The sequence below is a fragment of the Triticum dicoccoides genome, chromosome 5A (genome assembly GCF_002162155.2).
Source record: "Triticum dicoccoides isolate Atlit2015 ecotype Zavitan chromosome 5A, WEW_v2.0, whole genome shotgun sequence".
Classification (NCBI taxonomy): domain Eukaryota; kingdom Viridiplantae; phylum Streptophyta; class Magnoliopsida; order Poales; family Poaceae; genus Triticum; species Triticum dicoccoides.
The window spans coordinates 8851087-8877095 of record NC_041388.1 but is presented as its reverse complement, the minus strand read 5'-3'; the positions used below and the strand labels follow the sequence as shown (position 1 = coordinate 8877095).

At 40.9% G+C, this 26009-nt stretch overlaps 1 protein-coding gene across 1 annotated transcript in view; it reads right to left on the bottom strand.

Annotated features, from left to right (window-relative positions):
- Positions 1 to 10144: 10144 nt before the first annotated feature.
- The window catches only part of LOC119299026, a 31990-nt gene continuing 16125 nt past the window's right edge, over positions 10145 to 26009 (bottom strand). Inside the window, 12 exon segments of the mRNA XM_037576342.1 lie at positions 10145 to 10505; positions 17116 to 17158; positions 17620 to 17707; positions 17826 to 17903; positions 18015 to 18107; positions 18185 to 18302; positions 18733 to 18863; positions 18973 to 19030; positions 19141 to 19427; positions 19555 to 19683; positions 19685 to 19710; positions 19837 to 19959. Of these exon segments, the coding sequence (XP_037432239.1) occupies positions 10145 to 10505; positions 17116 to 17158; positions 17620 to 17707; positions 17826 to 17903; positions 18015 to 18107; positions 18185 to 18302; positions 18733 to 18863; positions 18973 to 19030; positions 19141 to 19427; positions 19555 to 19683; positions 19685 to 19710; positions 19837 to 19959 (1535 nt within the window).

The following is a 26009-nucleotide window of genomic DNA, read 5'->3' as shown; positions in this document are numbered from 1 at the left end:
CACTAGTTTCAAGAAGGGCAGGGGCAAGAAAGGGATACTTCATGGAACAACAAATCAGTTGCTGTTCTAGTGAAGAAACCCAAAGTTGAACCCAAGCCCGAGACTAAGTGCTTCTGTAATAAGGGGAACAGTCACTGAAGCAGAACCACCCTAGATACTTGGTAGATAAGAAGGCTGGCAAGGTCGATAGAAGTATATTGGATATACATTGTGTTAATGTGTACTTTACTAGTACTCCTAGTAGCACCATGGTATTAGATACCGGTTCGGTTGCTAAGTGTTAGTAAACTCGAAATAAAAGGATGCGGAGTAAACGGAGACTAGCTAAAGGTGAGCTGGCGATATGTGTTGGAAGTTTTTCCCAAGCTTGATGTGATCAAGCATCGCACGCTCCCTCTACCATCGAGATTGGTGTTTGCGTTGAGCATAGACATGATTGAATTATGTCTATCGCAATACGGTTATTCATTTAAGGAGAATAATGGTTACTCTGTTTATTTGAATAATACCTTCAATGGTCTTGCACCTTAAATGAATGGTTTATTGAATCTCGATCGTAGTGATACACATGTTCATGCCAAAAGATATAAGATAGTAATGATAGTACCACCTACTTGTGGCACTGCCACGTAAGTCATATCGGTATAAAACGCATGAAGAAGCTCCATGTTGATGGATCTTTGGGCTCACTCGTTTTGAAAAGTTTGAGACATGCGAACCATGTCTATTGGTGTATATGCATGAAGAAACTCCATGCAAATGGACCGTTTGGACTCACTTGATTTTGAATCACTTGAGACATGCAAATCATACCACATGGGCAAGATGACTGAAAGCCTCATTTTCAATAAAATGGAACTAGAAAGCAACTTGTTGGAAGTAATACATTTTGATGTGTGCAGTCCAATGAGTGCTGAGGCATGTAGTGGATATCGTTATGTTCTTACTTCACAGATGATTTGAGTAGATGTTGAGTATATTTACTTGATGAATCACGAGTCTGAATTATTGAAAGGTTCAAGTAATTTCAGGGTGAAGTTGAAAGATCGTCGTGACAAGAGGATAAAATATCTAAGATATGATCATAGAGATGAATATCTGAATTACGAGTTTGGCACAGAATTAAGACATTGTGGAAATTGTTTCACAACTAATACAGCCTGGAACACCATAGTGTGATGGTGTGTCCGAACATCATAACTGGACCCTATTGGATATGATGCATACCATGATGTCTCTTATCGAATTACCATGATAGTTTATGGGTTAGGCATTAGAGACAACCACATTCACTTTAAATAGGGCACCACGTAATTCCGATGAGATGACACCGTATGAACTATGGTTTAGAGAAACCTAAGCTGTTATTTCTTAAAAGTTTGGGGCTGCGACGCTTATGTGAAAAGTTTCAGGCTGATAAGCTCACACCCAAAGCGGATAAATGCATCTTCATAGGACACCCAAAACAGTTGGGTATACCTCCTGTCTCAGATCCGAAAGCAATAAGGGATTGTTTCTAGAATCGGGTCCTTTCTCGAGGGAAAAGTTTCTCTCGAAAGAATTGAGTGGGAGGATGGTGGAGACTTGATGAGGTTATTGAACCGTCTCTTCAACTAGTGTGTGGCAGGGCACAGGAAGTTATTCATGTGGCACCTACACCAATTGAAGTGGAAGCTTATGATAGTGATCATGAAACTTCATCTCCATGCACCTCGGCGAGATCGTCGATAATGGACGTCGCCTACCTCGTATCATTCTTTCTGGATGACATTCTAGTGTGGCAACATTTAGTAATTTACAGATCCCTGTTCATGGTGCTATGCAGACTCTGAAAATTGGTACTTCAGTCAAATGTGCTTTCCTTTCTAAACAACTGTGCACCTCGCTGAGATCGTCTTACCTGGCATCATTCCATACTAGTATAGATAGCATCCAAATACGGTGTGCTATTCACTGGTTTTATTTTCATACGATGACAAGAGTTGATGAATATTCAGGCATACTAGAACATATTTCGTGGCAATTCTAGAACTGCAGAAGTTCACCTGTTTGTTGTAGAATTCAATAGGCAGTATCCTTTATTTAGGCTCAAAAAAGCCTTGCCAGTGGTTTTATTGTAACGTCAAGTTTTCATCACAAACACTAGTTGTTTATTATGAAACATTCATTCTACTGCATACTATTCAGTTATTATCTAGAAAAACACAATTCAGTTAACTTATACTTTATCTTTTAGATTTGTAGCTTCAAACCTGGAAAAATGGACATGTAGCTTCTACTTTTGAACAAAGTAAAATGCAATGCACATAGATAGACATGCATCATAGGCAGTACTTGTTTCTAAGTTAGCTAAGCATAATCTGTTGTTTAATCCAAATTGTGTTATCAAAAGTTGCGCAGAATGTGTTTTGGTCTTGCTTCATGGATCAGTTTTCTCATAAAACTAATGTGCCTGGACAACAGTTTGCTCCACTAATGTTATATCTCTCTCATTGTAGGATGGCAAGTTGTGGCAGCTAGAGCATGTCGCATAAGAGAGAGCATGTCGCATAAAAGTACATTGTGCTGTTATGATAGTAGCAGATGTGCCATCATTTTCTTATTGTACATTCCTGTGTAAGGAAATGTATTCCTGAGATGATTTTTTGTGTTATGTAAACCTGGGAGATATTTTCTTTTTGTGTTATGTAAACCTGGGAGTTTTCCTAATTTGAATGAAATAATGTTGGATGTATGTGTGTGATTGGGCTAAAGTCTTCTTGGGCCAAACTAGACAAATAATTGGGTTGAAACAGGCCACATAGCAACAAGCATCGAACAATTTAAAAAATGAAATGAAAAGTATTACAAAAAAAGAAATGGACTGCAAAAAGCTTGAGGGCCTCAAAAAACTAACAGTGCTGAATTGTTGGGCCTAGCCCATGAAGCCGATAAAAAATTGACAGAAAAAATATATAAAAAGGCCGAATTGTTGAGCTCGGCCCATGTAAAACGCCGAATCGGACCGGGTTGAATCTTGTGCCACATCAGCTTGCCACGCTGGATGCCTACGTGGCCTGGGGAGGTTGCTAGTGACCAAAACGCCAAAGTAGACGTATTTTGGTCATAAACGTCTACGACCATTCCAGAAAAAAGGTTGCTATAGTCAGTTTATGACGGCCAACTTTTGACCTTATGTTTTTGGTCACAAAAAGGTCATAAATGGAAATTTGTGACCATTCAGTGACCAATAGTGGTGGTCACAAGTTGACATATTTCTTGTAGTGGTACATCATAACCGCACCCTATTGGATATGATGCATACCATGATGTCTCTTATCAAATTACCATGATAGTTTATGGATTAGGCATTAGAGACAACCACATTCACTTTAAAAAGGGCACCACGTAATTCCGATGAGATGACACCGTATGAACTATGGTTTAGAGAAACCTAAGTTGTCATTTCTTAAAAGTTTGGGGCTGCGACGCTTATGTGAAAAAGTTTCAGGCTGATAAGCTCGAACCCAAAGCGGATAAATGCATCTTCATAGGACACCCAAAACAGTTGGGTATACCTCCTGTCTCAGATTCGAAAGCAATAAGGGATTGTTTCTAGAATCAGGTCCTTTCTCGAGGAAAAGTTTCTCTCGAAAGAATTGAGTGGGAGGATGGTGGAGACTTGATGAGGTTATTGAACCGTCTCTTCAACTAGTGTGTGGCAGGGCACAGGAAGTTGTTCCTGTGGCACCTACACCAATTGAAGTGGAAGCTTATGATAGTGATCATGAAACTTCAGATCAAGTCACTACCAAACCTCGTAGGATGACAAGGATGCGTACTACTTCAGAGTGGTACGTAATCCTGTCTTGGAAGTCATGTTGCTAGACAACAATGAACCTACGAGCTATGGAGAAGCGATGGTGGGCCTGGATACCAAAATGGCTCGAGGCCATAAAATCCGAGAGAGGATCCATGTATGAAAACAAAGTGTAGACTTTGGCAGAACGGCTCGATGGTCATGAGGCTGTTGAGTACAGATGGATTTTAAAAGGAAGACGGATAATGATGGTAAATGTCACCATTAAGAAAGCTCGACTTGTCGTTAAGATGTTTCCCGACAAGTTCAAGGAGTTGACTACGGTGAGACTTTCTCACTCGCAGCGATGCTAAGAGTCTGTTGAAATTATATTAGCAGTCACTGCATTATTTATGAAATCTTGCAGATAGGATGTCAAAAACCATTGTTTCCTCACGATTTTCTTGAGGAAAGGTTGTATGTGATACAACCAGAAGGTTTTAACAATCCTGAAAGATGCTAACAAGTATGCAAAGCTCCAGCAATCCTTCTAAGGACTGGAGTAAGCATCTCGGAGTTGGAATGTAAGCTTTGATGAGATGATCAAAGATTTTGGGTGTATACAGAGTTTATGAGAAACTTGTATTTCCAAAGAAGTGAGTGGGAGCACTATAGAATTTCTGATGAGTATATGTTGTTGACATATTGTTGATCAGAAATGACGTAGAATTTCTGGAAAGCATATAGGGTTATTTGAAAAGTCTTTTTCAATGGAAAACCTGGATTAGGCTACTTGAGTATTGAGCATTAAGATCTATAAGGATAGATCAAAACGCTTAATAGTACTTTAAAATGAATACATACCGTGACAAGATTTTGAAGGAGTTCAAAATGGATCGGCAAAGAAGGAGTTCTTGGCTGTGTTATAAGGTGTGAACATTGAGTAAGACTCGAAACCTGACCGCGGCAGAATAGAGAGAAAGGACGAAGGTCGTCCCCTATCCTTTAGACGTAGGCTCTAAAGTATGCTATGTTGTGTATCGCACCTGAAGTGTGCCTTGCCATGAGTCAGTCAAGGGGTACAAGAGTGATCCAAGAATGGATCACAGGACAGCGATCAAAGTTATCCTTAGTAAATAGTGGACTAAGGAATTTTCTCGATTATGGAGGTGGTAAAAGAGTTCGTCGTAAAGGGTTACACCGATGCAAACTTTGACACTATTCCATATTATTCTGAGTAGTAAACTGGATTCGTATAGTAGAATAGTTATTTGGAATAGCTCCAAATAGAACGTGGTAGCTGCATCTGGGAGATGACATAGAGATTTGTAAAGCACACACGGATCTGAAAGATTCAGACCCGTTGACTATAACATCTCTCACAAGCATAACATGATCAAACCCAGAACTCATCGAGTGTTAATCACATGGTAATGTGAACTAGATTATTGACTCTAGTAAACTCTTTGGGTGTTGGTCATATGGGGATGTGACCTTGAGTGTTAATCACATAGCGATGTGAACTGGATTATTGACTCTAGTGCAAGTGGGAAACTGTTGGAAATATGCCCTAGAGGCAATAATAAATTAGTTATTATAATATTTCCTTGTTCATGATAATCGTTTATTATCCATGCTAGAATTGTATTGATAGGAAACTCAGATACATGTGTGGATACATAGACAACACCATGTCCCTAGTAAGCCTCTAGTTGACTAGCTCGTTGATTAATAGATGGTTACGGTTTCCTGACCATGGACATTGGATGTCGTTGATAACGGGATCACATCATTAGGAGAATGATGTGATGGACAAGACCCAATCCTAAGCCTAGCACAAGATCATGTAGTTCGTATGCTAAAGCTTTTCTAAATGTCAAGTATCATTTCCTTAGACCATGAGATTGTGCAACTCCCGGATACCGTAGGAGTGCTTTGGGTGTGCCAAACGTCACAACGTAACTGGGTGGCTATAAAGGTACACTACAGGTATCTCCGAAAGTGTCTGTTGGGTTGGCACGAATCGAGACTGGGATTTGTCACTCCGTGTAAACGGAGAGGTATCTCTGGGCCCACTCGGTAGGACATCATCATAATGTGCACAATGTGATCAAGGAGTTGATCACGGGATGATGTGTTACGGAACGAGTAAAGAGACTTGCCGGTAACGAGATTGAACAAGGTATCGGGATACCGACGATCGAATCTCGGGAAAGTACAATACCGCTAGACAAAGGGAATTGAATACGGGATTGATCGAATCCTCAACATCGTGGTTCATCCGATGAGATCATCGTGGAACATGTGGGAACCAACATGGGTATCCAGATCCCACTGTTGGTTATTGACCGGAGAACGTCTCGGTCATGTCTGCATGGTTCCCGAACCCGTAGGGTCTACACACTTAAGGTTCGGTGACGCTAGGGTTATAGAGATATTAGTATGCGGTAACCCGAAAGTTGTTTGGAGTCGCGGATGAGATCCCGGACGTCACGAGGAGTTCCGGAATGGTCCGGAGGTAAAGATTTATATATGGGAAGTCTTGTTTTGGTCGCCGGAAAAGTTTCGCGCATTATCGGTATTGTACCGGGAGTGCCGAAAGGGGTCCGGGGGTCCACCTGCCCCGGGGGCCACATGGGCTGTAGGGGTGTGCGCCTTGGCCTATATGGGCCAAGGGTACCAACCCCAAGAGGCCCATGCGCCAAGAGATAAGGGAAAGGAAGAGTCCTAAAGGGGGAAGGCACCTCCTAGGTGCCTTGGGGAGGATGGACTCCTCCCTGGCCGCACCCTTCCTTGGAGGAAGGGCCAAGGCTGCGCCCCCCCCCTCTCCCTTGGCCCTATATATACTGGGGGGAAGGGAGGGCAGCCAGACCTAAGCCCTGGCGCCTCCCTCTCCCTCCCATGACACATCTCCCTCCTCCCGCAGCGCTTGGCGAAGCCCTGTTGGAATCCCGCTACTTCCACCACCACGCCGTCGTGCTGCTGGATCTCCATCAACCTCTCCTCCCCCCTTGCTGGATCAAGAAGGAGGAGACGTCGCTGCTCCGTACGTGTGTTGAACGCGGAGGTGCCGTCCGTTCGGCGCTAGGATCAATGGTGATTTGGATCACGACGAGTACGACTCCATCAACCCCGTTCTCTTGAACGCTTCCGGGCGCGACCTACAAGGGTATGTAGATCCACTCCTCCCTCGTTGCTAGATGACTCCATAGATAGATCTTGGTGACACGTAGGAAAATTTTGAATTTCTGCTACGTTCCCCAACAGTCCACACATAAAGCATTTTTCCCCTTCTTTATTTCATTGTGTAAGTTTAGAAATTATGAAGTTTAATTTTTTTGAAATAAAAAGTTTGAAATCCATTCTTGGAAATTTATGGAATTTCAAAAGGTTTAAAATGTACTTTTTAATTACTCTGAATGTTCAAAACTGCCTTTTTCTTACTTTTCAAATTGGTTCTGTTTAGGGCGGCTATTACTTTTGTTCTTTTATGTTTGATTGAGTCTTTTAGATGTGCAATGCTGAGGATACATCTAGATGTGCTTTAGCAAAAGTTTATGACAGTTCAAAATCCTGAAAGTCGGGATAAGTTTTTCGAAAGCTGTAGCTGGAGAATGTTTGCTAGGGAGGGCTGGGTTGCATAAGCGAACAATTTTGTGAAAGTTTTAGTTGTGAGGAAGTGGTGAGGTGTGGCATTTTTTCAGGCTACATGGCGCAGTTTCTTTCCAAGAACACAATTTTCGTTTAAAATTTGCTGTCTTTTGATCTTTCCTCACAACCAAAACTGCCATTAAATGACGCTTGTTTGCCACCCCCTGCCAGCTGACATTCACTGGGTAACATTACCGGAAAAAACATGATGGTCTCAACTTGGGTTTTTTTTCCGAGTAAGGGTTTTTCTTGTTTTAACATTATTGTGTTGGGTTTTGCTAGGCGGGCAGGCGTCACCAATCAGATTTCTCATTATTTATTCTCCAAAAGACAGTTATGTGATGATCGAGTAGAGCAACATTTTCTAGAAAATCCAATCAAGACTTGTCGTTACGAATCATCTTCGGACGAGCGCATAGACGGAGATCATTATGACAAGGGCCATGCAGGCGGCGGCGAGCAGCATGAGCCCGGCGGAGAAGAAGGCCAGCACGAAGAACCTGCTGATGTCTGTGTTGAGCTGGGTGACCTCAGGGGGAATCAGACTCCCGGTCGCGGCAGCAAACCGTTCCCAGCTGCGGTATGTGTAGTCGGCGTTGCACTTCGCGTCGCCGGTGTAGCCATAGCCGGCGGCCGCGCCCGTGGCGATCAACAGTGCGAAGACCTGCACACGTAGTCGTAATGGATGGTTGGTTCGTCGATTAAAACATACATGATTGGTGAGCAGACTGTAGAAAGCAGCACCCTAGCTAGCTAATCTAGTCTTACCCAAAGTTTTAAATAGCCGGCTATAACCAAGCTATAGCCCCGCTATAGCTGTTTGAACAGGTGTCGCTAAGTGACATAACCCGCTAAACTAACGAAATAGCTGGTTATAGCCTAATTTGGAAGGCCACTGCTACTTTACATAGCCCGCTATTTAAAACCCTGTTCTTACCACGTCGACGCATATGAGGAGCAAGGCGACGCCCTCGCTGCCTCCGATCCTCGTCTTCCTTCTGGCGATGCTGACTGCCGCAAACGGTGTCTGCAGCAGGGTGTAGACGCACCCAGCAACAGCGATAGCCAACACGTACCTAAATAAGGCGAGAATAACAAGGATTTGAAACCACATGCATGCTACGTAGAAGTACCTATGTGTTAACTTACGAATCGATCTAAAATGTTGACACAAATCTAATATGCCGAGTAAAAAGGACCAAAGGAAGTACATGGCAAACACAGACAAGAGTACCTGTACGCGTAGACGTCCTTGAAGGTGATCTCCTTCGCCGGGACGTCCAGGAGAATAGCCTCGTCGTCAGAGACGTGGAACTTGTCGACCAAGATGAGGACGAGAGACCCGAGGAGGAGGGTGAGGGTGAGGAGCCGGAGCACCAGGACGGCAGACGGCAGAGCAATCTTGCTAGACGCCATTGCTTCTAGCACGCCTTAGCAGTTAGCAGCCGGCAGCAACGCAGATTTGTTCTCTGCTTCTAGCACGCCTTGTTGTCGACGCAGGAGGCTGCTAGTTTATAATACCGTGCATGCAGCTGCAGCACCCTAGGCCAGCGCATGATGGGCTGGCTGCTTTTTCTTCGGCCATGTCGCCATGGACGGACGTGTGGCTCCTTTTTGCAGCTGTAGAGGGCCGCGGCCTTTGGTTAGAGACCCGCAAATGCTACGGGGACTCTCGTACTAAATCTACGTCAAGCGATCGGTGAAATGGACCGGCCCAACAAGGTGTAGCTACCGATTTTGAGAAGCTTTCCAAGGAGCCTTTTTTAGAACCTTCCGTTTTGGTTTGGACGTTTCGGCAAGTTTAATGAGGTTTTTGTTTCTTCTCTATTGGTTTTCATCATTTTTTCTTTGGGAAAAGATTACAGTTAGCCGGCCGATCACGGCATACACTTCCGCGGACGAACAACCGGCCAGGACCTCCACCACTGAACGTGTGCCTCTACCACTTACGGTTTTTCTGTAACATTATCTGTGTTGCAGAAATCCTCTCGCAACAACATCCATGTTGCAAAGAAGTTGAGACAGAAGCAACATCATCTATGCTGCAGAAATCCTCCCCCAATAACACTCATGTTGGCAAAAAGTTAAGACAAAAAAATTCTGCAATATCATCTGTGTTACAAAAGTCCTTCTGCAATGACACTCATGTTTCAAAAGAGTTTAGAAGAAAAAAAACTCTGCAACAGAACCTCTGTTGCAAATGTTTCTCCAACAAGAGGTATGTTGCAAAGGGTTCTGCAATACTCTCTTTGTTGCAATGGTGAGGAAGAGGCCAGGCCGCTAGATGGCCCCGATCAAATGGATGCGGAGGCGGTGGATCTTTTTGAAAGATCCGCCGGCTGACGCATAGCGTCGGCCTTTTTCTTTAGGTTTTTCTATTTCTATTTTTCCTTTTTTGTTTGTTTTTCATTTTTTTTACATTTTTGAATTCTTTGGATACACATTCAACATTTTTCACATAAATATTGGACTGTTTTAGATACACTTGAACATTTTTTAAAATACATAAATACTTGTTGAACATTTGTAAAATGGAATTTTTTAAATGCATATTGATTATTTTTTAAAATGTCATGAATATTTTTTTATAAATGTGCAAACATTTGCTAAGTGTTAGAAAATGTTTAAGCGTCACGATATTTTTTCATATGTTATGAACAATTTTTCTAAATTGCACAAACACATTTTTACATTTAATGAACTATTTTCAAAATGTCATGAAACAAATTTTTGAATGCATGACTGGGGCAGGGGTGATGGAAACAGGCGTAGCGGCATGTTGCGGCGTTTGTCTTGGAGCACCTTTCGACGCTTCTCCCACCGTGCGTCCTCGGGCAGGTCTAGCCTGGCGTCATGAGAGGCTGATGTGCCCACACCAGAGGTACACTTTAGCAACTTATCGTAATTATTGTCTTTGTCGTCGTCAAGGTCCAACTGGATGGCAGCAGGCCGGCCACGCTTGGTGGTCTTGGAGGTGTCTTCGGACCAGAACCAGACCAGCCCGGATCTTCTTGTTGTGAGTGTTGAAATATATTGCCCACCTCCCTCCATCAGTTCGGACTTTTGGATGAGTTGGCTGGAGCATGAATTCAATATGGTATTCGAGCCAAGAGGTCTTTAGTTCAAGACTCTGCCAATGCAGTATTAAATAAAACGATTATGCGGCCTACATCGATCGAATTCAATAGTGAGGGTGGAGAGTCGAGGCTGGCTGCCCAAGTCCTCCACGGCTATGACGACGAGCAAATTATCACCAACAGGAGAACAATTCTGGTCACCAACACAAAGTGAGATATGCGGGCAAGGGAAAGGAACATCTACCACAACCACAACATAATCAAAATTGATCATCTGTTGTACCTAGAAATAATCAGCGTGAATGAGGTTCATTCAAATTTTCTTGAAGCGCAGTTCGGGTCACGGTACATTAATGTTGTGCTAGCAGGTTTTGCAAAACTAGTTTTGTGCCATCACCTCATTAACGAGGCCTTTCCATATATATTCTTTAGTACAATACAATTTGCAAACAAGGTGCAAAACAGTCCATTTCTGCAACCCTAGAACTTTTTGTTTGTCTACGAATCAAATCTCAATTCTAAAACTGGCCAAAATATACCCTGAACTCTGAAAACCGATCAGGATTCAACCTCTGCTCTCATGACCATGGTTTTGATCATGTTGGCCAGGTTTCACCCCATGGACCCTCCAGTCAGGCTAGTCATGAGGTGAAGAAGACAAATCCCAACCAGTTAGTTACATGTGTGCATAGTTTTAAAAACCAAAACCGATTGTTTATCCATCATTTTCCTAACTGGAAATTTCATTGTTATACACTCTAGTTCCTCACAGTATGTTCCATGTCCATTTGCAACAAGATTGTGCTTAATATAGAGGCAAATAAATGGCATGCATGTCATCTGTCTAAACCTCATAGGGCACTAAGCAAGCATGAACAAAAACATCTAGTTAAACAACCCACCTTATCAAAACCAGTGATGTCCTTTGATGAACTTTGCGGGCGTTTTTGCAACAAATAAGACACCAGTGGATCCATCAAGGTCTGAATTCTATATAATCTTTTCCTAATAATAAAGCACGCATTGACTTTGTCGGGTTCACCGTCACAATACGCTTTTTCTCGTGAATTTACGCTTTCAGTTTCAATTTAAAACATATACGCGAGGTTGTAATAATAGTTTGTGCCGGTGTGATTTTATTCCTGTTCGTTCTATCGCCATCCGCATGATGTCCAACCATTTGTTGGTAACACTTTTATTTATTATAATAAAATCATTTACATATGTTTTAGTGTGACGATGGTGGAGACCCCGTCATTGATATTGCTGGAAAGGTTGTGGAAATGACCAACCATTGTGGAAGTTGGTATTTTGTTCCTTCTTCCATTTTGAATGTGTGCATCGATTTGTGGAGAAATTTTGGGTACGCATTCTTCTCCAATTATATGGAAATCTATTCTTCATCAGTTTTTCAACTTGCTGTTGGTAATTGAATAATATGTATGACTTCAACAACAAAGATAAAAATATGCGTTTAAATTGTTCAAAATGTTGTGAATTTTGATGCTCTATGTTTATAACATTCGATAATATTTTTGTATCTCTTGTTACAAATTCATGTGTGAGCGAGACTAGATTAGGGGTGTAACTTTGAACGGGGGTGAGGTGGAACATTGTAAGATTGTAAGGTGAATCATGACAATAACTTTCTAGCGCAAAGAGTGTTGGTCGCTGAGGTAATGCGCCAGTGTTTTAGTACTACCTATATTGACATTGCACGATTGTAAGATGATTCGCGATGACCCCACGATTGTAAGATGATTCACGATGACCCCTTTATAGGGGAAACGGTGTTGGTTGCTGAGATAGTTCGTCAGTGTTCTAGTGCTACTTATATGTACGAGTGCATAATTAAAATTTCGCTGAATCATAGGTTTTATGTTAACTTAAAGGCCCCTTTTAATCGTAGCAATACTTTGTCGATGGCTACATGTAAAATCATGTTAGGACTTTATAGGTGCATCCCTCGGCCCCTCCTTGGTTTGCAGTTTGAGGCCATAAAGTTTCTAGATCCAACACATGCTGAATATATATGGCGCAAGTTAAACATTGATGATGGTCTTGTTGTTGAGGAGGTATGTACAATTTATGTTTTGTAATTCTATTTTCATGCATGTTATCAAGTAGTATTACTTATTGCCAAGTAACCTAGGTGTCAACTGCGTCGCATGCTGAGGAAGTTGGAATCCGAGTAGGTGATATTATTCAATACATTAATGGAGAACGCATTTCTACCACAACTGAGGTAGGTGTATTATGATTTTGGTAGACTATAAATACAATAAAAAATGTAACTATTGTTATTGTTATTATTATTATTATTATTTTCTTTTCTTCTTGTAACTTATTGTTTTCTTGGTGCTATTATCAGTTGGAAAACAAGTTACTGAGCATATGTAGGGGTAATTTTGATAGAGGAACTGACATTAATGCCAAAGTGGATGTTTCTGTAAGTTCAAACTAGTGTTTAAAATCATGCTTCCCTCGACCTGTGCTATCCATTCTTTCATACAAAATAGTGAATTGTAAAATATTAACACTAAGAAATTGTTGCACTAACTATATAGGTACGGGTATTTCACACGGCCAACCGTCTCTGGAGAACACAACATTTAACTGTAAATGTATCTGGTCACCGAGAAGTTGTGGAACGAGGTATACATCAACGTCTTTTTCAATTTGGTCTCACTAAATTTGAAGTGGATTGTTACTGCTGAGTCTCAAGTTTTGCATCCATTTTCTATAGATTCGCTTACATATAATGTGCAATCATATGTCACATCCACTAGATATTATGAATATCACCATATACATGAAGTATACAAGTCACCATTTTGGAGTTGTCGAATGTACAACATTCATCATGTTCATGTCTACGGGTTCTTCTTTTTTATGCCAAAGCATACGTGTTTGATTTTTTTTTTTGTTTTTTGCACCTGACACTGTTTTGGACCCATAGAATGCATGTACGTGTTGGCGTGTTCATGCCTTACAATTCTTAGCACTAGCTTAGAGGCGCCTTTCATTATGTAAGAATATATATTGTACTGTACTTGCATGCGTACTTTTTGTAGTATACATGGAAGCTTATTATCCTGTCACAAATGGAGAAGAGTTTTCTGCTCAGGTGTCACCTGAACAAGTTCACTCTGACTCGGACTCAGATTTGCGCTGCTTCATGTGATGGTTCATATCATCTGGTAACTTTAGTATGATGGAAGGGATAAAATCAATATGAAGAAGACTAGATTGTTTAAGTCATATACTCTGTAAGTGAAGAGTATATAAGATCTTACAAATGCTTACATTTTTTGGGAGACCGAGACCAGGAGTTTCCGTGCTAAAAGGAAGCTCTTATAAAGTCTAGGCAAACCCACCACATGTAATATTATCGTTGTTGTACATATGTCTACATGCACCTCGTAGGACTTGTCTTACATTAAAAAGTTAACTATAGGTCCTAAAAGGAATATCACCAAATGCACATTTCTTACTTTGTATTTGCATGTGCCTAGTGTTTGTGCTGTGTACTTGCCCTTTGCAGGTTAAACTGATGGAATCAATGAAATTGGGAGGAAAGCAGTTCACGTTTGATGTTGCATGTGATTGAACGCAGCAAGCACGATGCTCCAAGCTAGATTGTTACGTAAAGTAGATGATACATTATAGCTTGTACATCCTTTTGTCCGTGCAGAGCTCCATCCATGAAAGAATGCAAGTCCTCGTCAAAAAAGCCTACCCCCGTTTTGGTTTTTTCGATATATGACTTCCTTCTAATTCAAGTGAAAATAACGTTTTGTGCCATGCGACCTCCTGCATCGCCCTCTTCTCCATCCACTTCTGTCGCCGCCCCAACTCCTCTTCCATTGACACCCCCGCCTTTGGCACCGCAGGCCCGCTCCTGCCCCTTCTTCTCTCTTCCTCTGCTTCCGCCTCCCCTCCCTCCACAATTCTTGATACCACAAGATCTACCTCACCATGGATGCCGTCACGGACGGAGGCACTAAGAAAAGCCTATTGCGGTGGCTGCCAAGTGTAAGACCGCCTTCAAGGCGACGCCCAGAGACAAGGAGAGAAGCCCCCTCAAAAACAGGTGGCTCCTGGAAATCCCCATGTTCCTTTGTTTCACTAGCAAAAATGCCCGTGCGTTGCAACAGGAGAAAGAAATCCTTTTACACGTCCCTACTGACCCATCTGCATTACCACTTCTTCCCTTCGCCATCATTGTTGATGGTGGTCTTGTTGTGCGAATATTCATAACAAACATGATCAATCCCAAGACGATGAGCTTGATCATCATACTTGAGCATGCTGTTTTGAGAGCCGCTTCCCGTGCCGACTTGTAATTTTGCCAACATGTAATGTTGGTGAGTTATTTTCTCAACCACACTTGGTGCCCGTGCGTTGCAACGGGAGAAAAATATATTGTTCCATGTTATCTGGTGTGTCCATGCGTTGTCATGGAAGCACACTCTCATATGTGATGCCATCAAGATTCGTCCAACGGGAGAAAAAAATATATTGTTCCATGTTATCTGGTGTGTCAATGCGTTGTCATGGAAGCACACTCTCATATGTGATGCCATCAAGATTCGTCCTAACCAAAAACTGAATTATCCATTTGTTAAAGTATCATACATGCACAATACATGCATTTGCCTATATAAAGAGATGCGTAGTTGAATGACCATACATTGCTATGGTGAAAAAAATCAACTGATTGCAACTTTCTCATTTCTCAATTAAACCTAGGCACCTTTGACCACCCTGAACTCTCTTGTGTCTTGTCACCCAAACAACATAACAATATTATGATACACGGAGTATTAACTTTGCTCACATATTTTATTGTCATAATTGATTGATGTCAGAGGCCTCCAATTATGTGGCTCCCTGTGTGATAAGGTAGTGCACTTCTGCGCTCGCAGGAAGCCTATACTTGCATTGCACACACGCACATCAATTTAAGCTTAGCTAGATCCAGCGCAGGAAACATTGTACTGCCCAAAATTGGGTAAAGCTTGTACTCACATAATGAAGGATTCTCCAAACCCATTGTCATTTTAGCTTATCTGCGAGCATGAATGTGAGCATTTCTATAGGGAAAGTATATATATATGCAAAATATCTCTTTAAAACCTACACAAACTTCGACGTACAAAAAACATTTCACAAGGAGAATTGCGGCGAACTAAAGGACTGCGCCAATGATTTTTTTGCTCATATATATTCATAGATGGCAATGTCGTTGTTGTTAGTTAACTATATGCTGAAAGAAAAGAGCCTAAGCTATGAATTAGAATACCAGAATTAAAAGATAGAAAAACTTAGTTCTATACTATATAGAAATGGAGCTTACTTTTCTTCTACAGAACTTATTTGCTTTACATAACATCTGTCCTTGCAAAATTATTTAGTGTATTGTTGGGAACAGCAACATAAGAATGGTTATGTATTTTCTACTAATGCTATTATACATACTGCCGTTCTAGTTTGTAACACAAGCCAAAACAGTAATGATGTATTTGCTTGTGACATATTGGATCATCATTTTGTCAGTATGCTCAACAGATTATGGAAATCAATGTCAGGCATCTCTCCGTATTTTACTGTATCCCTAAAAATGATATGCCCCATTGACATGACTCTTATAAAAGCGAGAAGTTTACTTTAGCTCGTAGTCTTAGATGGACCCATGGTCTAAATACACATTTTAAAAAGGTCAAAAAATCAAGAAAAAAATCCCACATGTACATCCAGACATTATATGTTTGTGCACAAGGTTTCGGAGAAAATGGATTTTTTGTGGCTTGTGTAAAAAAGATAATTTCGATGCTTGATTATAACTATTCAGGAGATATTTTTTTAATCTTTTTTATACATGCCACAAAAAATATTCTTTCTTTGCGAAAATTTGCGTGCGAAGTCCGGATGTACATGCGAAATTATTGTTCGGAATTTTTTAACATTTTGAAATGTGTGTGTGTGTGTGTGTGTGTGTGTGTGTGTGTGTGTGTGTGTGTGTGTGTGTGTGTAGTAATACTATTCATCACCTAGGTTGCAGAATAATTTATTCTTCACCCGAGGTAATCTTACGATCGCTTCATAAATAAATTACGTTTGAAATACAAATAGTTACATTCATATTGATTCACTACGTAAAATTTGGTATAAAAAAACAAAAAGATAGGTTATAAGACCAGAAATATCGCATTTTATGTATGTTTTTACGTTCGTAACTTTAGTAACATAAAATATTTTTTACAGTGAGTATATGATTTCTTATGTTCTCATTTTACGTATGAAATAAGACAAAATTTATGAAATCTAAAAATTCTGTGCATTGACGTCAAAATAGAGAGGGGTGAAGAATAACTATTCCTCACCCAGGGTGACGAATAGCGTGTTCATGCCTTAGTATATGGGACATGTGGGGTAGCTATCCCTCAGTGGTAGGATGTATTTTTCCTACTTAGGTAAACCATCTTTTTTTTCTTATTGATTTTATTCCTTTCATCATACAAAAATTACTTGGATGACATGAACCATCACATGAAGCGGCTCAAGTTCGACTCTGAGTCAGAGTCAGAGTCAACTTGTTCAGGTGACACCGGAGCAGAATACTCTTCTCTATTTGTGATAGGATAATAAGCTACAAAATGAAAATTAGCATTGTTAAGAGAAGGTTTTGTATCCATGTATACTGAATAAAGTACGGATGCAAGTAGAGTTCAGTATATATTCTTCATAATGAAAGGCGTCTCTAAGCTAGTGCTAAGAATTGTAAGGCATGAACACGCCAACAAGTGCATGCATTCTATTGGTCCAATGCAATGTCAAGTGCTAACAAAACAAACAAGAATAGTTTGGCATAAAAAAAGAACCCGTTGACCTGAAAATAATGAATCTTGTACATTCAACAAGTCCAAAAGGGTGACTTTTTATACTGCATGTATACTGTGATATTCAAAACATCTAGTGGATGTAACATATGACTGCACAATATATGTTACTGAATCTAAAAGAAAATAGGTGCAAAAAACTTGAGATTCAGAATTAACAATCCACATAAAATTTAGATGGGACCAGGTTTAAAAAGACGGATATGTATACCTCGTTCAACAACTTCTCGGCGGTCAGATACATTTACACTTAAATGTTGTGTTCTCCAGATATGGTTGGCCGTGTGAAATACACGTACCTATATAATTAGTGTGACAATTCATTAGTGCTAATATTTTACAAATCATTGTTATTTATGAAAGAATGTATGACACATGTTGAGGGAAGCACGATTTTAAACACAAATTTGAACTTACAGAAACATCCACTTTGGCATTAATGTCAGTTCCTCTATCAAAATTGCCCCTACATATGCCGAACAACTTGTTTTCCAGCTGATAATAGCACCAACAAAACAAGAAATTACAAGAATAAAATAACAATAACAATAATAATTATTACATTTTTAGTTTATTTATAATCTAACAAAATCATGATACACCCACCTCAGTTGTGGTAGAAATGTGTTCTCCATTAACGCATTGAATAATATCACCTACTCGGATTCCAACTTCCTCAGCATGTGATTCAGTCGACACCTAGGTTAGTTGGCAGTAAGTAATACTACTTGATATTATGCATGAAAATGGAATTACAGAACATAAATTGTACATACCTCCTCGACAATAAGACCATCATCAATGTTTAACTTGCGCCATATATATTCAGCATGTGTTGGATCTAGAAGCTTTATGGCCTCAAACTGCAAACCAAGGAGGGGCCAAGGGATGCACCTATAAAGACCTAACATGAGTTTACATGAAGCCATTGACAAAGTATTGCTATGATTAAAATGGGCCTTTAAGTTATCATTCATCTAAATTTCGATTATGCATTGATATAAAACACTCGTAAATTATCTCAGTAACCAACACCCTTTCCCCTATAAAGGGATCGTCGTGAAGCATCTTACAATCTTGCAACATCAATATAGGTAGTACTAAAGCACTCACCAATTACCTCAGCAACCAACACTCTTTGCCCTATAAAGGTATCGTCATGATTCATCTTACAATGTTCCACCTAGCCCCCGTTCAAAGTTTGAACAATTTAAACGTATATTTAATCTCTGTTGATGAAATCATACATATTATTCAATTACCAACAGCATGTTGAAAAACTGATGAAGAATAAATTTTCATAAAAACGAGGGAGAATGCGTACCCAAAATTTCTCCACAAATCGATGCACCCATTCAAAACAGAAGAGGGAACAAAATACCAGCTTTCACAACGGTTGGTCATCCCCACAACCTTTCCACCAAAATCAATGATGGGGTCTCCACCATCTTCACACTACATATAACAGGTTTAATGGATTGCCAAATAGAAGGTCAAATTAAGTTATATTAAATATAACTCAAAATTGGGAAATGATGCATATAAAGTAGAATTTCATGATTACCCTAGGTAGGACGTAAAAACCCTTTACCTTTGACCTCCACTCATTTTCTCTCCTTCGTGTATAATGCATTTTTTATTAATAAAGTTGGTAGGGCTTTGGAGCTTTTGCCTCGAGGTATATATATAGTGAAAAGATAAGCGTAATCTCATAAAATCACAAATAAAATATACTTTAATTACCTCATATTTTCCATGTCGAGAAAAGTGCATGTAGTGGTGTCCCTCATCTGGTATTGGATTATTCTGATACTCGACTGTGCCACGGACTATCTTTAGATTCAAATTTTGTTCTCTTCCAAGGCGCAAAGCCTCTTGACCATCACCGACCGTGTCAGCAAAAGAGACTGGTTGAACACGTTCATCCACTGCAACCTTGAAGAAAGCAACGTCATAATGCTCCTGGTGGTACAGCAGATGGCCCTCCGCAGTGGTGTCATCAAGCAAGTGAACCGTAACCTGAAACAAAACATCGGGAAGGTCGAGTAGAAATAGGTCGGGTAAAGTAAGGCAAAATTCATAGAACATTGAGAAAGCGAAGTGCTTTTTCTTTTCACGTTTCCCTCCCTCATTGATCAGTACTTACTTGAGCACCAGGGTGATAGTGGTACGGGCCTTTGCGCCACCGGCGGCCTTTCGTGTAAGGCTTTTTGGCGCGGATCAGATGCGCAGTCGTCAGAAGGATGCCGGTTCTGCTCTCCTCATCCTAGTCGATCCAAAGACCGGCAGAATGCCCCAGCGGCTCGCCATCTATGAATTCACGCATCTATGTAAGTATCAGCTAGCTAGCTAGCTAGCTAGGTTTTGCCATGGAGTGACGCCGGCATGGATGCAGAAAGCAGGATGGAGTGGTGTTGGCGCGTCATACCTAGAGAGGAGGAGAGACGGAGGAGGGATCTCGCGGTGGAGAGCGTGGCCTTCCTTCCGGGGTCAGGGACGTGGAGGACCGGCGAATGGAAATATTTGCGCGTCGGCGGGTTATTCAGGCGACCTGCGGCAAGATAGGAAGGATGAGACATGAGGGCATCTCCAATGCAGGGGCGCCTGTCTGGGCGCTTGTGTAAAAAATCTTTCCCTACTAATAAAGTGCCTATTGCTTCTGGTCGTACGTCGTCTGTAATTTTACAAAAAAGCACTTTCATTTTTGACAATTCAACCCGCGGTCCCTGTTTAAGTGGATCTGGGAAAATGCTTCAATTTTGCACAAAACACCCTGTTTTTTGCGAAATTCAACCCACTGTCCGAACAGATTTGTGTAAAGAAAAAGAAAACGCGACCACACGAGGAGCACGGGCTCGCCTCCTCTCCCTCATCGCCGCCGCCGCCGCCACCACCAACGCCGGCCGTTTCCGGCGACCTCCGGCGCCGCGCAGCACGCCCCCGAACTCCCCACGGTCCGCGCCTCCCTCCCCTCCGTCCATATTCTCCGCTCCCATCCTCTACCGCCCGCTCACAACCCCAACCCCCGTGGCTAGGGTTTCGGGCAGGGCTTCGCCGGAGCCACGAGCGCGATGACGGCGGCGGTGACTCAGAGCCACGAGCGTGACGGAGGCTGGGAAAGGACTGCAGCACTACTGCTCACGATGACAGGATGGTGTGTGCGCTGCCCCAAGGCCGGAGCCCACCGAGTCGTGCAATCACCCCTGCTGCTTCCTCCAGTCGTCCCTCCTCCATAGCTGCATCTTGGTGAGATCCCTTCCACCCAAGCCTTCCCTCTTTCTTTCTTTTTAAAACTGATTCCCAATTCCTTGATCAAACCATGCTCCTCTGCTCCTGTAGGTCTTTCTTAGCTACCAGTACAATGCAAATTGCTTTCTCTATTCAAGTGATTTGGTTGTCTATGTATTACCTGAAGTCCAAGGGAACCAACTTACATGGCTTATTGGATGGAGATCAGTAGATGTTTTCCTGATCTGTTCACTTCTTTTTAATAGGTCCTGTCAGATTACAAGCATGGGCTTTGTGCAATTGGCAGAAATCTGTTTGTAATCAATCAAAGACAATGAGAACATTTACCGGAATCTTTGTATGTGTTGATCCTATGAATTGCTTTGATTGGAAGTCCAACGACGATCTCATCTTATAAGGAACTCACTTTTCAAACATATGCATTGGTAGTTTTTATCTCTTTGCTTTTGCCTTCTGAACATACTGGATTCACTCTGTAGGAGATGGCACGGTGTTGCAAACAACTCATTATAGTAGTTAGCAAATGCAAATCATTGTATATTGTTAGTTATGTGTCTTTTCATATGAAATACTATTATTTTGGGGAAAGGCATATGGTTGAGTTTTAATAAAACTCCTCAGATTTTGTATAGTGAGATTGTCTTCAGCAAACAAGATCTGTATTATTATTGGGGTTCTTTTATCTTTGTTCTAGGTGTTATTGGAGCGTTTTTTTTTCATGGTTGGAAACAAGATGTTCCTGATGTTGGAGCTCACATAGAAGGGTATTATGATAGTCTACTTACTTCTGAAGGTGCATTAGAAGATAGTGGATGTCCAGATTCTTTGGCTTCAGAAAGGTGGTGATAAAAATCCTGAAGTATTTTCAGCATTTTCCTCTTAAAATAGAGGGCAAATAAAGAAGGTACACAGTCGTGTTCATTGTCATGGAAAATTATTATCCTTTTTGTTATCCTGAGTAGTTGTTGTTGGATGTTATTTGTCTCTTTGAAAAACATCTGATGTAAATTTGTTGTACTCCAACTCACAAACCCTACTACTAGACCCAAAACCTACTACTAAATGGTTCCAAAAAAATTGCATGTTATTGTAGAAGTCTTGATCAATATTCTCGTGTTACTGTGATGTAGTAGACAAATTTTTATGCTTGGACATTTTTAACTTTTCTTATAGCAACTATTGCTCTGAAATTCTTTGCTGGTCTCTTACTTCTATTGACGGCAGAAGAGAACACATTTGGGTACACCCACCAGGATAGTTTGTTCTACGTTTATCTTACTTTGGGGTTGCAGACCCTAAGATATCAAGATAGCTCATTTACATAGTATATTAAATCTCTTGATGGTATAGCATGACATTGGCAGGAATTATTGATGACTACTTTGATGGGTACTTTTCTGAAGAAATGATTGTCCCAGGTATTGTGATGCTCGCAGTTCTATCTTTCAATGCTTGCATATGCCATTGTGATACAAGAGTACTGCCAGATTTTGCAATGTTCGTGATTCAGATTGACCATGATTGACACTGTTGTTTAAGATCATAAAATTTGTCATGTGGATTAAATAGGCACAGTTGATTTGCTGAAGGCGGACGTCTACTCTACTCCCTGGGAGTGCTCCTGCTGGAGCTCCTCACCGGCAAGTCCCCGACGCATGCATCCATGCAGGACGGCGTCGGCGGCGCGCTCGACCTGCCGTCGTTGGTGCAGTCTGGTGGTGCGCGAGGAGTGGATGGCTGAGGTGTTTGACGTGGAGCTCGTGCAGCTGGGCGCCATCACTGATGAGGAGATGGCCGCGCTGCTGCAGGCACCCACAGAGCTATGGGCATAAAGGGAGCAACTCGAAACTCCATGGTTTGCACACAGCAGCACAACACCACGGTCTGCATGCGGCATGACCAGCTCCACTCAGGATTCAAATTATGTAGCTGTATAGGATACTCCCTTTTGTTCAGGTTTCCATGATATTTTTCAGTTGAATTCAGTTGCAGATTCATTCAACTCATCTCCATTGCCACACACAGAAAGGCTTTTATTTTTATTTTTCTTTAGTATAGTTCAGATTTTCATTATTCCAATTTTGATTTTGGTTCAGTTTTGGTCAGGTTTTCATTGTTTTTCAGTTGAATTCAGTTGCAGATTCATCCAACTCATCTCCGTTGCCATGCATAGAAAGGCTTAGATTTGATTTTGGGTCAGTTTAGTTCAGATTTTCATTATTTTCCAGCTGGGTTTAGTTTAACATTCATCCAACTCATCTGTGAACACAATGATCAAGTGTCTCTCTGGTTAATCAGGTAACCTGGGCAGTACTGTTTGAGATCGTTGGTGAGGGACTACTACGGCGAGCTCGGCCTGAGGAAAGATGCCGGCAGGGTGAGATCAAGAACATGAATTGAATGGTATGCAGTACTATTGGACTTGGCATTATTTTTCCAGCGAATTGTGTTTTTCTCTGAGATGAATTAAGTGCACCAAATATATGTATCTAAATTATTGTAATCTTTATTGTTATCCATTACGTCTAAAAATTGATGTTCAAAACTGTCTTCCGAGAGTAGTTTTAGTTGGTACAAGTTTCAGGCACCAAATACACAAGAATTATACTATCATAATAGATGTCGTTCTAGCAGTTCAACTCATTACGGTACAGAGGAAGTTTTTGCTAAATGAGAGGCATAAGCATGATCAGTTAAGCTGATTCAGTTTTATGCTTAGAAACCAAATCACCTTTCACTCATTATTAGTGGTAATGGTTGTCTCTGTTTTTGTCTTGTCAAATATGTGCCTAGGCCTCTATGTTAACCAGTTCCAAAAACATGCCTGAAAAAAATCTTGCTTGGACTTTTGAAGTTGTTCCGAGTGGAATGCTGGTCATAGATGCGACGCGCCAAGCTCCCGCAACCGCAGCAGAGGAGCCGGAACTTGCAGCAACATCTACAACACCCTCCCAACGAGCTGCAGGTAGGCCATGTCGTAGACGATGGACCGACGACAATCACCAGGTATGCCCTCTGCTCCTTGCCCTTCACGCTTGGAATCAACAAGTCCACATAATCTTCAGTGTTTCACAATTATGGTCTTCTTCATGTTCTCTGATCAGGTTGTAATATGATAATTATTTATATGTATAAATGTTGAGTTTTTTATGGAATGTTGATGATTTCTGTCGGAGATTATGTTTCTACTTAATCATCAAACAAGGTGTTCGCTGGACGCAAGGATAACCTATCAAGTAAGGTGTTCATGCAGTAGGTTACATCTTACACATTTTTTATCTGGTGAACTATTATCTACTCGAGGATAAATTATGGCTAACATGCATTTAATTATACTGTTGTTCGAAGGTGTAGTCAAATGGCAATACAAGTTATGGCTACAATGCTGCCAACGGCTACTACTACGGCGTCTTTATGGCTTCTGGAATATTGAACGTCAGGTTAATGAAACAACAGTGAAAGGTTTTCTAAGATAATCCTATATCTCTAGAACTAAAAACTAATTAATAATGTTGAATGGCATTACTAACTCTATATTTTGTTTGTCTTGCACAAATCTAGCACTTTCTGAGGTGTTGCCCAGAGCATGCTGTACATGGAGGGTTTGAGCTAAGAAATACTTGCAGGCTGCCAATGTATTAGTGGTTAGGCATTTTTGGATTTGTCATGTTTACATGTTTACCAGGGTAACCATAGCGGCTTCATTGCATCATACCCGAAACTGAGATCTTTGAAACGGTCCGAGGTGCTACTAGACCAGTAGATACAATTAATGATTATCTGTCCAGGCAACTCTCACATCATCCTGGGCTAGCTCCTCGACTTGGACAACAACAATTCTTGATCAAGTCTACTCAGCCATCGCCATGCGATTGTTAGTAAATCAAGCATTCTTTTCAAGAATATTGTTCCAAGTACGTGAGAACCCGACCTTGCATGTGGCCGATTCAATTTGTTTACTGAAGAAATTAGTTTAAAAATGTTCAGTCTTACACATGTTCACACTATTATTGTTTCAAAAAAATAGGTTTGCATTTTTTTAAATCATAAAAATTCCCCCCAAAAGTTCCATTTTTACTAAAAAAAATCATTTAGAAATGTACAAAAGTATCAAAACATTCTTTAAACAAAAAACACATGTTAAAAATGTGTTTTTTTAAAGAAATGTTCTAATTTTCATAAATATTTATTATTTTTAAAGAAGTGTTCCAATTTTTACGTAAACCTTAACTTCTATTAAAAATGAGGAAATTTTCATGTTTTCCAGAAAAGCCAAAAAGATGACTAACAAACTAATCCATGCAAAACTGCTCTTCCATCTTATGAAGAATGCTAAGTTGGCTTCTTCATGCCCAAAATTAATTCTACAAAAAGTAATAATCAGCTTACTTTATTATCGATGTTTAATAAAATTAGATATATAAAATGGTGCACAATGAAATATGAAGCAGATTGTGCCTCTTTTTTCGTCCGGTGCAACGCACGGGCATTTGTACTAGTAAAACTAAATTACGATGGAGCACCGGTGTAAAAGTCTGGTCTTCCAACGGAGGAGTGCTAGATTGGGCGCTTATCTATATATTTTTTCTTCCGGACGACATTCTCAAGCGCCGGCCTCTCCAACGCAGGAAATAAGCATCGGTGCCCACCGATCCAACCGAACACGAACCGGTCAGCTGCGGCAGTCCTCACTCAGCTCACTCTGCTCTCAGCTTAGCTCCCTCTGCTCCCTTCTCTCGAACTCTCCACACCCTTGACCCTCGTCAGATCCAGCGAGCCGAAGGAGAACTCCAGGCCGAACTCCCACATCCACATTAGAAGATAGTGGATGTCCAGATTCTTTGGCTTCAGAAAGGTGGTGATAAAAATCCTGAAGTATTTTCAGCATTTTCCTCTTAAAATAGAGGGCAAATAAAGAAGGTACACAGTCGTGTTCATTGTCATGGAAAATTATTATCCTTTTTGTTATCCTGAGTAGTTGTTGTTGGATGTTATTTGTCTCTTTGAAAAACATCTGATGTAAATTTGTTGTACTCCAACTCACAAACCCTACTACTAGACCCAAAACCTACTACTAAATGGTTCCAAAAAAATTGCATGTTATTGTAGAAGTCTTGATCAATATTCTCGTGTTACTGTGATGTAGTAGACAAATTTTTATGCTTGGACATTTTTAACTTTTCTTATAGCAACTATTGCTCTGAAATTCTTTGCTGGTCTCTTACTTCTATTGACGGCAGAAGAGAACACATTTGGGTACACCCACCAGGATAGTTTGTTCTACGTTTATCTTACTTTGGGGTTGCAGACCCTAAGATATCAAGATAGCTCATTTACATAGTATATTAAATC